Consider the following 12,168-nt stretch of genomic DNA (forward strand, 5'->3'; position numbering starts at 1 on the left):
CAGTATTCTCAGTGGAGCTATCCTCCTTTAACCTTCCTGCCTAAAGGTCAGGAAATATATATTATTTTCTGTTCAGCAAAATTATCCTGTCTGTGTAAGAAATATTACAAAAAGATTGAGACGCCTTAGAGGGTCATTCCCCTTCTTTATAGATGAGATCGTTGCCTATTGCTTGTAGAAAAAGCACTTTGGCATTTTACTGCTTTATTAAAATTTGCAGCCATTCTTGAGATATTTAAAAAAAAAAAAACTAGTCAAGTTTTGTGTCAACTTAGACGTTGTGACCTGGAGAATTATGTTGTCAGGTATTTATTACTGCACTTTTTTTCACCATTTAGCTGCACTTGGATCTTTGTCCTGTTTCCAGGACATTATATGGTGTAATGAACGGAGTCATTCAAAACTAAACCTTGTCTCACAAAAAATAAGCTCTCATATGGATATGCTGGCAGAAAGAATAGGTTACAGCTCTTGAAAGGGACAGAAGGAAAAAACAAAAGTGCAGAAACAGAAATTGACCTCGGTGGGAGTATCATGGGTAGTGTGTGCGTTATTGAGACGTGTGTGCTGTGAGTATTATTTAGTGTTCTAGCACATCTTCTCTAGTGGGTATCAGGTAGTGATTTTCTTGTCCCTGTGCATCTTGTTCTCAATAATCCAACAGGGGACGCATCTCTGTACAAAGAAGTGGTGCTGGTTTGGGAGGCAATGCCAATTTTTTTCTTTCTTTTTTTTCCCCACCTCATTGGGCCTTTTTAATAAGGGATTGTCAGCTGGTGGGTAACCCCTTCAAGTAGTCACATGACCGTAATAACCTGAAAATTAGCTCAGCAGGTTAATTAGTTAACATACATAAAAGTAAAAATTGATTAAAAAAAAATGGAAAACATTTTTTTTTCTCACAAAAATAGAAATAATTTAAATAATAAGGAATTTATTGAACTCCAAAAAGCACACGAAAGATGATGGATTTTCTCCTGCATAGAATAATAACATAATAGTGAAAATATAAAAGCGATGTGGCTGCTAAAATGTGGTGGGACAAAAACTGTTGGTTGTTCTTTTAACAGAGTATTCCCATCTCCAAGATCTCATCCCAATATGTACAGTCATGGCCAAAATTTTTGAGAATGACACCAAAATGATATTTTCACATGATCTGCTGCCCTCTGGTTTTTATTAGTGTTTGTCTGATGTTTATATCACATACAGAAATATAATTGCAATCATATTATGAGTACCAATAGGTTATATTGACAGTTAGAATGAGTTAATGCAGCAAGTCGATATTTGCAGTGTTGACCCTTCTTCTTCAAGACCTCTGCAATTCTCCCTGGCATGCTCTCAATCAACTTCTGGACCAAATCCTGGCTGATAGCAGTCCATTCTTGCATAATCAATGCTTGAATTTTGCCAGAATTTGTTGGTTTTTGTTTGTCCACCCGTCTCTTGATGATTGACCACAAGTTCTCAATGGGATTAAGATCTGGGGAGTTTCCAGGCCATGGACCCAAAATCTCTGTTTTGTTCCATGAGCCATTTAGTTATCATCTTTGCTTTATGGCAAGGTGCTCCATCATGCTGGAAAAGGCATTGTTGGGCGCCAAACTGCTCTTGGACGGTTGGGAGAAGTTGCTCTTGGAGGACATTCTGGTACCATTCTTTATTCATGGCTGTGTTTTTAGGCAAGACTGTGAGTGAGCCGATTCCCTTGGCTGAGAAGCAACCCCACTCATGAATGGTTTCAGGATGCTTTACAGTTGGCATGAGACAAGACTGGTGGTAGCGCTCACCTCTTCTTCTCCGAATAAGCTGTTTTCCAGATGTCCCAAACAATCGAATAGGGGATTCATCAGAGAAAATGACTTTGCCCCAGTCCTCAGCAGTACCTTTTGCAGAATATCAGTCGGTCCCTGATGTTTTTTCTGGAGAGAAGTGGCTTCTTTGCTGCCCTCCTTGAAACCAGGCCTTGCTCAAAGAGTCTCCGCCTCACAGTGCGTGCAGAAGCACTCACACCAGCCTGCTGCCATTCCTGAGCAAGCTCGGCACTGCTGGTAGTCTGATCCCGCAGCTGAAACAGTTTTAAGATACGGTCCTGGCGCTTGCTGGTCTTTCTTGGGCGCCCTGGAGCCTTTTTGACAACAATGGAAGCTCTCTCCTTGAATTTCTTGATGATGCGATAGATTATTGACTGAGGTGCAATCGTTGTAGCTGCGATACTCTTCCCTCTTAGGCCATTTTTGTGCAGTGCAATGATGGCTGCACGTGTTTCTTTAGAGATAACCATGGTTAACTGAAGAGAAACAATGATACCAAGCACCAGCCTCCTTTTAAAGTGTCCAGAGATGTCATTCTTACTTAATCATGACTGATTGATCGCCAGCCCTGTCCTCATCAACACCCACACCTGTGTTAATGGATCAATCACTAAAACGATGTTAGCTGCTCTTTTTAAGGCAGGACTTAAAAATGATGTTGAAATGTGTTTAGGTGGTTAAAGTAAATTTTCTGGGCAAATATTGACTTTGCAAGTACAGTAATTGCTGTTAAGCTGATCACTGACATTCAGGAGTATATGCAAATTGCCATTAGAAAAAATGAAGCAGTAGACTTTGGAAAAATTAATATTTGTCTCATTCTCAAAATTTTTGTCCTTGACTGTAGTAAGTGTAATAATAATATTAACAAATTCCTCCAATTGGGAATGTAGTATAGTTCTTCTGATTCGCTATGTCGCTTACCCCATGTGCAGGGCATTGCGCTTAGGTATTCATGGTTAAGACCACTAACAACTGACTGTCGCTATATGATTGGTCATAACCATGGATACCTAAATGACTGCAATGCATGCACATGGGGTAAGCAACATAGTGAATCTGAAGAACTATGCTAAATTTCTAGGTATTTCCTAATATTATTATTATTATTATAACACCTACTACATATAGGGATAGGGTCTTGGAGATGGGAATACCCCTTAAGACTCTTTCAGTGCTGGTAATTAAAATGTTAAGTTTGAAACTAGTAAATTGTTCAGTTATCTTTCTTTTTGTACTTGTATTTATAGAAAACAAAATTAGAAAGTTGCTTTACAGGCAGATATCTTGTTTTAGTTGGTTTGACCATAAATCTCCCCCTATTTCTCCATTTATTAGGGAGTAGGCTGTCCACGAGAGGCTTGGTATTGGCCTCCCAGCGATACACAAGATGATGTATCGGTAACAGAAGAGGAAGAGGATGAAGATGAAATAACGGACCAGGAGCTAAGTGTATGTTGTTACATATACGTAATATGTACCGATGGGAATTTTGGATTATATATAATTTTGTGTTTTTTATTTTATTTTTATTTTTTTTTATGTTTTCATTCAATGATACGATATTTAATTTTTCAATATGTACATTTACATTGCACAGGTATATCATTTTTAATTTCTATTTTTCAATAATAAATTAGATTCATAGTTCTGCCATTGAAATTATTGCGTGGACTGTATGCTTATGGTAACACCACAAACGCTTCTGAGCGGTGGGAATCTTTTCTGGTGACCTGCACCTAGAACAGTAAAGTCCTTTTCAACACTTCATGAAGTTCGTGAAAATGTTGTTTTTTCACCAATACTAGGCATAAGCCTATTCAATAATGTCAACTTTAAAGTGTTTTGGTTTTTTTACAGTCACTGGTTTACATCATTTACTGCCTTATCACTAGTGTTGAGCCACCTCCCTAGTGTTCGGGTTCGGTTCGTCGAACACGTCGAACCCCATTGAAACCAATGGCAGGCAAACACATACAAACACATGGAAAACACATAGAAAACACCTTAAAAGGTGTCCAAAATCTGACAAACTACTCAGAAGACACAACAAACACATGGAAAAGTCACAACTACATATAGTAATGTGAAAAGAAAAGAGGTGGAGGAGTAAAAGGAGGAGGAGACACAGATAAAGGCGTGTCATGCCCTTCTAAAATCAAGAAAGGCTGGAGTAAAAATCTAAAATCACTCTACCAACACCCAGACGTCTTGACAAAAAAATAAAAAAATAAATATCTTTAGGTAGAATGGCGGCGGGTCCATTCAGAACACTTTCCTTAGAAGACGTAGTGGTACCCCTGTTGGGAGTTGTGCCAAAAAATGAACCCAATACATTCAGACTAATCCACCATTTGTCATATCCAAGGGGCAGGTCAGTAAACGACAACATCGACGCGGAACCAAGTACAGTACTATGTACTGTACCTCCTTTGACGAGGCAATCAGGCGGGTCAAGAAGTTGGTAAGGGGCACCCTAATGGCCAAACAGACATTGAGGGGGCGTTCTGGTTACTACCTGTGCCTCCGAATAGTGTCCTCGAGTTGGGCTGCTTCTGTGAAGGAGCATACTACATAGATCGCTGTTTGCCCATGGGGAGCTCCATATCCTGCTCACTATTTGAGGCGTTTAGTTGCTTCCTCGAATGTGTCATCATGGACGTTTGTAAGACGGCACATATTATCCATTACCTCGACGACTTCTTATGCCTGGGCCCAAAAGATTTGCCACAGTGTGAAAACACGCGGTAGTCCACCTGTGAGGAGGAGAGCTGGAGGGAGACTGGATACTCCAGAGCCGAGGGGTTAGATTGAGAAAGATAGAAGGCTATGCAGCTTGCTTCATGGGTGGGGTACACTGCTGAGTAGCAGAAAATGCTACTAAGCCCAAAAGGATTTCCTGGGCCAGATGCCGTTAAAAAATAGTAGTTAGGTAAACAGGCGGTGTAGCTTGCTTCATGGGTGGGGTACGCTGCTGAGTAGCACTAAATTCTACTAGGCCCAAAAGGATTTTCTGGGCCAGTTGCCGTTAAAAATAGTACTTAGGTAAACAGGCGGTGCTTGGCTGGGCTACTCTGCTGACTAGCAGACACTGAAGCTTTGGAGCAGACCTCTGAATCCCAGGCCATAGTATGAGGAAATAACTCTGCAGACGACCCCTCCCACCTGGAATTGACGATGGCAACGTCATGTAAAACTCAGCAAGGGGACTAAATAAAAGAGTCTCCATTTTTTCCAAAAATTCAGCCACAGACACCACTTAAGTGGCATCAATTTCGCCAGAGTTTTTTTAAAACGGTTGGTGAGGTGATTTTCAAAAATCATCAAGCTTTTAGTCTCCCCAAGATGACACAGGGGTAGAAAAGTCCTTGCGGATCCAGGATTTGTTCATCTTGATGAATGTTAGTCTGTCTACATTGTCACTGGACAGCCGCATGCGCTTATCTGTCAGCACACCATCAGCAGCGCTGAACACACGTTCAGAGAGAACGCTGGCTGCAGGGCACGACAAGATCTCCAAGGCATGAGTGGCGAGTTCAGGCCATTTTTCAAGATTGGAAGCCCAAAATGAGCAAGGGTCCAGTTCCACAGTCATGGCATCGATGTTAACTTGGAGATACTCTTGTACCATCCTCTCTAGGCGTTGGCTGTGCATCAGACTTCTTGTCTCCTGTGGCCTTGCAAAGGATGGTCTAAAAAAATCGTGATTCCCAGGCTATAGTATGCGTAAACAGCTCTACAGACTCAACCATGTGTGTTACCCCATGCTCAGATGGGCGGCTGGAGACTTGGGAGCTGTGAGGAAGCAAGTGCGATGACAACTCTGAGAACTAGAGTAGTTGTGATGTTGAAGTTGACATGGAGGAGAGACCACTTGAACGAGCACTCGATATACGTTCAAGCACCTGCTGTTTTTGTGACTCATCTGGAATTTTTGGCAATGCTTGTAGCGATGGTCGTAAGAAAGGGATCATATCAGATTGTCCACGAAAAGAAGTAGACCTCTTACTTTGGCTGGAAGATGGTCTTTCTTCTGCAGATGTTACTGTTGCTTTACCACCTACCCCACGGACACAACCTTTTTTTCCCTTTCCAACACGCCTATTCCCCTTTCCACCAGCAGCAGGCCTTTTGCCACTCATTTTAGTGCTTCACTAATTGGCAACTCTGTATCTGTAGTTGTTGGCACAACAACCGATGGATGAAAAACGAGCAGAACTGAGTGGCCAAACTGTGGTACCAGGCCCTAAACTATTAACTGGATTAGATGCAGTGAAAATTGAGATACACAGGCGGTATAGTTAGTTTCACAGGCGGGCTACTCTGCTGATGTGCAGACACTGCTCCTAGGCCCAAAACTATTAACTGGGTTAGATGCAGTAAAAATTGAGATACACAGGCAGTGTAGCTAGCTTCAAAGGCGGGCTACTCAGATGACTATCAGACAATGCTACTAGCCCAGAAGGATTGGCTGAGCTAGATTACACCAAATGCTGTGACAAACACTTGCACAGCACTGGCACAGACCTGCCTGGCAAACAGTGCTATGAACTGCTGTAACCTACCCTGAAAAGGGCTGATATTACAACTAGTCCCGACTCCTCCCGATTCCCTAAACCTATTTCTCTTACAATTCGCTCCAAAAAAACACTCTTAGTTTGTATAACGCCCACAGCAGCAGCGGTGCCGTCTAACACTAAGCTGCAGCAGTGAGGAAATGGTGGCGACGGGGCAAATGGCTGGTTCTTATAGTGCAAGGACATGTGACATACACAGCCAATGACACATGCCCTTGCTTGTGTGCATCACATGCACATTGCTGTGTGTGTGCGCACTGCTGATAGGCTGAGAGACTGCACCGCCCCACTGTAAATGCGAGAAAGAAAAAAAAAATGGAGATCGGCGTTATTTTAGCACAGATCTATCCCCCGCCCACTATACACTGAAACAGTCTATTAACAATGATAAACAGTTTTAATGTGCAAATCAAGTTAGGCTTTTGCTGAACGAACAGTTATCGAACAGAAACTCGAACAGCCGAATTTTAAGCAAATTGTTCGAGTTCGTCGAACGACTCAAACACCGCCCGAAACAGCTCGAATTTGAAATTGGCGAACAGATCGACTCGAACACCACTCATCTCTACTTATCACCACTAAAAAAAATACTTGTCCTAACATAGTCATTTAGTTTACAGTAGATGTATTCTGCAGGCCTATGTTTGCTAGGCTTCATGCTACATGCTGCTGTAACCATTTTTATGTTATTCTCAGTAATATCTGTATATAGTTTTTTTCAAAAGTTGGTTTAAAAACATAGAGCGAGTAATTTATCAGTACACGATGTACGTTCTTGGAGGAGATTAAGGAAAAGTCGCTACATTTTCTTTTTGTGTGTAGAACTCACAATCCATTTCTCTAATAACCACCTGTATTTTATTCTGTATAGACATTGGAAAAGTTACAGATTCTCACGAGCTATTTAAGGGGACATCATTTGTATTGCATCTGGTGTGGCACTGCATATCAAGGTACTGTTAGTCCGCAATAATCAATTTTATCAAGTAAATTTGTTTAGAAATAAAGTACACCTATACTGCAAAGTCCTTCTAATTGATGAATGGTACTGTGTGACAAAGGCAAGTTCTTACTCTTGTATGAAGAAAAGATTGAGAGCTATATTTGCTGAATGACACCGACCTCGTCTCATACCGAGCGTGCATGTGTTCTCATTGGGAAAAATAGAGTAAGTTGTTGCCAAACACCTCTGGAGGTGGGTAATCTCCATAAGAACAAGTGGATCGGGCATTTAGGAGCCAACATGTATCCCAAACATCTATCTGGGAAGAGCCTGGATCTAAGGCTAGGGTCACATTGCGTTAGTGCAACCCGTTTAGCGCTAGCGGGTTGCGCTAACGCAATGTTTTTAATGTGGCCGCGTCCCGGGGTCGCAGTAACGTCCCCGCTTTCGCAGATCCCCGATCTGCGAGAGCGGGGAACGGACCGCGGGCGCGCCTCGGACGCTGCAAGCAGCGTCCGCGGCGCGCCAGGAAACACCGGCGCGTCGCTAGCGCGTGCTGAACATGGCACGCGCTAGTGCTGCGCGTTCCCATTGCCGTGAATGGGCGCGCTAACGGACGCGTTGCACGGCGTTAATTTCGCCGTGCAACGCTGTCCGTTAGCGCTTTCCCATTAACGCAATGGGAACCAAGCCTAATACGCATTGGAGCTCATTCAGGCTTCAATGATCTTTGTACTACACAAAAATTGTGCAAGTTTCAGCAGTGATTTTGATCAGAGTATCGTCACTTCGGTCAGTATCAGTTTTTACCCCAAGTTTCAGCAGTCTTTCTCTGATGAAATAACAGACGGTCTCTTCATCTTCTTCTATCACACAGTCAGTAAAAACTAGACACCACACAGATGGCATTTGAGTACTGCCTGAATTTTTTCCACAGACTCATAAACTTGAATCGGCGAGTTTGAGCCAAGACTCTGATAAAAATCAGGTATGTCTCCAATTTTGTGTGGACTACTTGGTTTGCAAAATACATGGACATGTGATCAGCTCCATAAACTATAATAGGTTCCAATGATATCCGTGAAAAATACGGATAGCGCTCAAGCCTCATATAAGAAAAATTGATGTCTGAATGAGCCCATAGGTGGTTAGCTGTTCCTGTCGAAACCAAAGCGTTCAGTTGATCTACTTCTAATGTGTATGACCAACTATAGTGTGTGTAGGATGCTTAACCCCTTCATGACATGATGTAAACCCACGTCATATGTCATGTCCGTGCCTTTGATGCAGGCTCGCAAGCTGAGCCCGCATCTTTCCCTCCACATGACTGTTGATTTAATTAGACATCATGTGTCTCTGGGCTAATGGTCCACTGCGGTTTTTCCCACTGCGGATTTGATAAATCTGCAGGGCAAAAACGCTGCATTTTTGCTGCTGATTTATCATGGATTTACTGTGGTTTTTCTGTGGATTTCACTGCGGTTTTACAACTGCGGTTTTCTATTGGAGCAGCTGTAAAACCGCTGCGGAATCCGTAGAAAGAAGTGACATGCTGCAGAATGTAAACCGCTCCGTTTCCACGCGTTTTTTTCCGCAGCATGTGCACAGCGTTTTTTGTTTCCCATAGGTTTACATTATAATGTAAACTCATGGGAAACTGCTGCAGACCCGCAACTGCGGAAACGCTGTGTATCCGCAGCGTTTTCCGCATCGTGTGCACATACCCTAAGAGTCGTGTGTGAAGTGGAGCTCTGCTCACTTCTGTTAACCTCGTTAATATCTAACATGCCCTGACAAGGGCACAACGTCGTTCCACGCACCCATCAGCGCACCCATGATGTGATTGCGGGGTGTGGATGGGTTGTAATGACAACTTGGGGGTCTGCTGCAGACCTCCATATCAGTCATTGCAATCCTCCAGTGAAAGTCAGTCTGTGGCCGACATTCCTATATAGATCTTGATTTTATACAGGTGCATCTCACAAAATTAGAATATCATCATAAAGTTAATTTATTTCAGTTCTTCAATACAAAAAGTTAAACTCGTATATTATATAGAGTCATTACAAACAGAGTGATCTATTTCAAGTGTTTATTTCCGTTAATGATGACTATGGCTTACAGCCAATGAAAATCCAAAAGTCATTATCTCAGTAAATTAGAATACTTTATAACACCAGCTTGAAAAAATGATTTTCAAATCCGAAATGTCGGCCTACTGAAATGTATGCTCAGTAAATGCTATCAGTACTTCGACGGGGCTCCTTTTGCATCAATTACTGCATCACTGCAGCATGGCATGGAGGTGATCAGCCTGTGGCACTGCTGCGGTGTTATGGAAGCCCAGGATGCTTTGATAGCAGCCTTCAGCTCATCTGCATTGTTGGGTCTGGTGTCTCATCTTCCTCTTTACAATATCACATAGATTCTCTATGGTGTTAAGATCAGGCGACTTTGCTGGCCAATCAAGCTCAGTGATACTGTTGTTTTTAAACCAGGAATTGGTACTTTTGGTAATGTCGACAGGTGCCAAGTCCTGCTGGAGAATGAAATTTACTGAGATAATGACTTTTCGGTTTTCATTGGCTGTAAACCATAATCAACATTAACAGAAATAAAGACTTGAAATAGATCACTCTGTTTGTAATGACTCTATATCATGAGTTTCACTTTTTGTATTGAAAAACTGAAATAAACTAACTTTTTGATGATATTCTAATTTTGTGAGATGCACCTGTACATAGCGGTGCTACTGCACTGCTGTGTATAGTACAAGTGATTGGATGATCGCAGCTTAAAGTTTCCTAAAGGGACTGTAAAATCCAGTAGTTAAAATCACCAGTTCAAATCAACCCGTTTTGCCCCATTAAATATAAAAATATTAAAAATACACATTTGTTACCGCTGAGTTCAAAAAAGTCCGATATATCAAAATATAAAATACGATCTGTAAATATAGTGTAACTAAAAAATAACCAAAAACTCCAAAATTAAGACGCAACATTCCAATAAAAGGCAACCAAAAAATCGTATCTACCCTAAAATGGTATAAGTAAAAACATCAGCTCAGGGCGCAAAAAATAAGCCAATACAAAACCCTATATCTTGAAAAATGACAACGTTGCGGGTCTGGGAATATGGCAACAAAAGCAACATATTTTTTTTTCCATACAAATTTCAGAATTTTTTTTTCACCACTTAAATAAAAATAAAGTATACTTGTTTGGTATCTGCATGCACGCAGTGGCCTGGAGAATCACACTGTTAGGTCTGTTTTACCATATAATGAACAAGGTACCGTAAATTTAAAAAAAATTAAAAAATTGTGAAATTGCACTTTTTTGCAAATAAAATTCACTTGAATTTTTCCCCGTTTCCAGTATGCTACTTGGTAGAAAGAACGGTGCCATTCAAAAGTATAACTCCTCAAATGAAAAACAAGCCCTCACACGGCTATATTGACCATGGCATGAAGGGGTTAAAAGATTCAGGGTGTATAGGTCTATGTTCTTTTGCCCATTTTAATCTTTCTGGATTTTTTTTTTGCCAGTATCAAATGTGACCTTTTCTTTATCTGCTTCTATTTAGATTTTTTCTGATTTTCTTGTATGGGGAAAAACTGACATTGTGTGACTTGTTGTCCGTTTGTAAGGATTACATCAGTGCCAGGAGCAAATCTAAACACAACATCAGAAATCCAGAAAAGGAGTTTAGCACCTTCACAAGTCTGTGTGACAAATGGTTACTGAATAATATATTTTATACATGATAATGTACATAAGGTACTGGAGATATATCCACATTTTCTAAAGTTTATGGTTTTTTGTTTTTACACAGATGAAGAAGACATTGAGTCAAATTGTCCTGGGGACACGTCCGAAGACCATGACTGAATAGACTGTGGATTCAAGAATTTACTGTTCATTGACACAAGGAGCAGTAAAGCGCTGCTTTACATCGACCTCTATTAACGTTAATGGACTTGTGCTCGCATAACAAATGATACAAGAACTTTAACATTTTTGTTTCCTTTTTTTTTTATACATCTTTTAAAAAAACTAAAGTGCAAGTCTAATCAAGAGACTGCATCATGCCTGGCAGATAGTTATTTTGTACAGAATTTTTCTGCGTCTTATTTATTACAATGGTACCATGCGAGACTATATTACAATAAAGATAACTATTAGTCTGCAGCTGCATTTCTATTATTAGTAGAAAATGTAAATTATAAATTGGGCGTCTTTGTATCACACTTTATTAGATATGGTCAAACATGTCTTTATTGGGTTCTGTGCAAACATTTTCTTTTTTTAAATAAAAACCATTGTAGAAGTAATATTTTGCGTTTCATTTTAGTATGTTTTTCTCATATTCTGTTAGTACCCTTTTATGCTCTCAATAATACTGTTACTTCGGGGTGCAGCAATGCACTGGTGCTGAGCAGTCGTGTGAAGCTGATCTCTTGCCATCCTGCATATTCTGCACTTACCAGGCTCCTGCCGGCTCTCCGTGTCCTGAAACACGTCTTAGGGAGAGCGATAATCACTTGACTTCAGAGGGGATGCTGCAGTCTGGGCTCTGGTCCGGCGTATCCCACAAAATCCCTCTGAGGAAAACTTCAGAGGAAGCAGCGGTCATCTTGTGCACCTCACCGGTGGCACTGTGGATGGGTGCCGCCAGAGGTATTTAACAGCAGACAGTCTCCTTTTGGGAGGGTTTGGGCTCTAGCTGGCTGTTCAAGGAGTACTGTGGCAAGAGCGCGGAATAGACTAGCCCCAAAACCTCCAGGGAGCTCTACAAATAAGGAAAGGACAGGAGCCATTTTAAGGCC

General features: G+C 41.3%; 1 protein-coding gene across 1 annotated transcript in view; it reads left to right on the forward strand.

Moving 5' to 3' along the window:
• Nucleotides 1-11,673, forward strand: part of GPATCH11 (G-patch domain containing 11) — a 57,175-nt gene extending 45,502 nt beyond the window's left edge. Inside the window, exons 6-8 of the mRNA XM_069769099.1 lie at nt 3,156-3,269; nt 7,266-7,347; nt 11,175-11,673. Coding sequence (XP_069625200.1) covers nt 3,156-3,269; nt 7,266-7,347; nt 11,175-11,230 — 252 coding nt within the window. The 3' untranslated portion in view covers nt 11,231-11,673. The remainder of the gene's footprint in view (nt 1-3,155; nt 3,270-7,265; nt 7,348-11,174) is intronic.
• The last annotated feature ends 495 nt before the right edge of the window (nt 11,674-12,168 follow it).

This window comes from Ranitomeya imitator, chromosome 5, assembly GCF_032444005.1.
Source record: "Ranitomeya imitator isolate aRanImi1 chromosome 5, aRanImi1.pri, whole genome shotgun sequence".
NCBI lineage: Eukaryota > Metazoa > Chordata > Amphibia > Anura > Dendrobatidae > Ranitomeya > Ranitomeya imitator.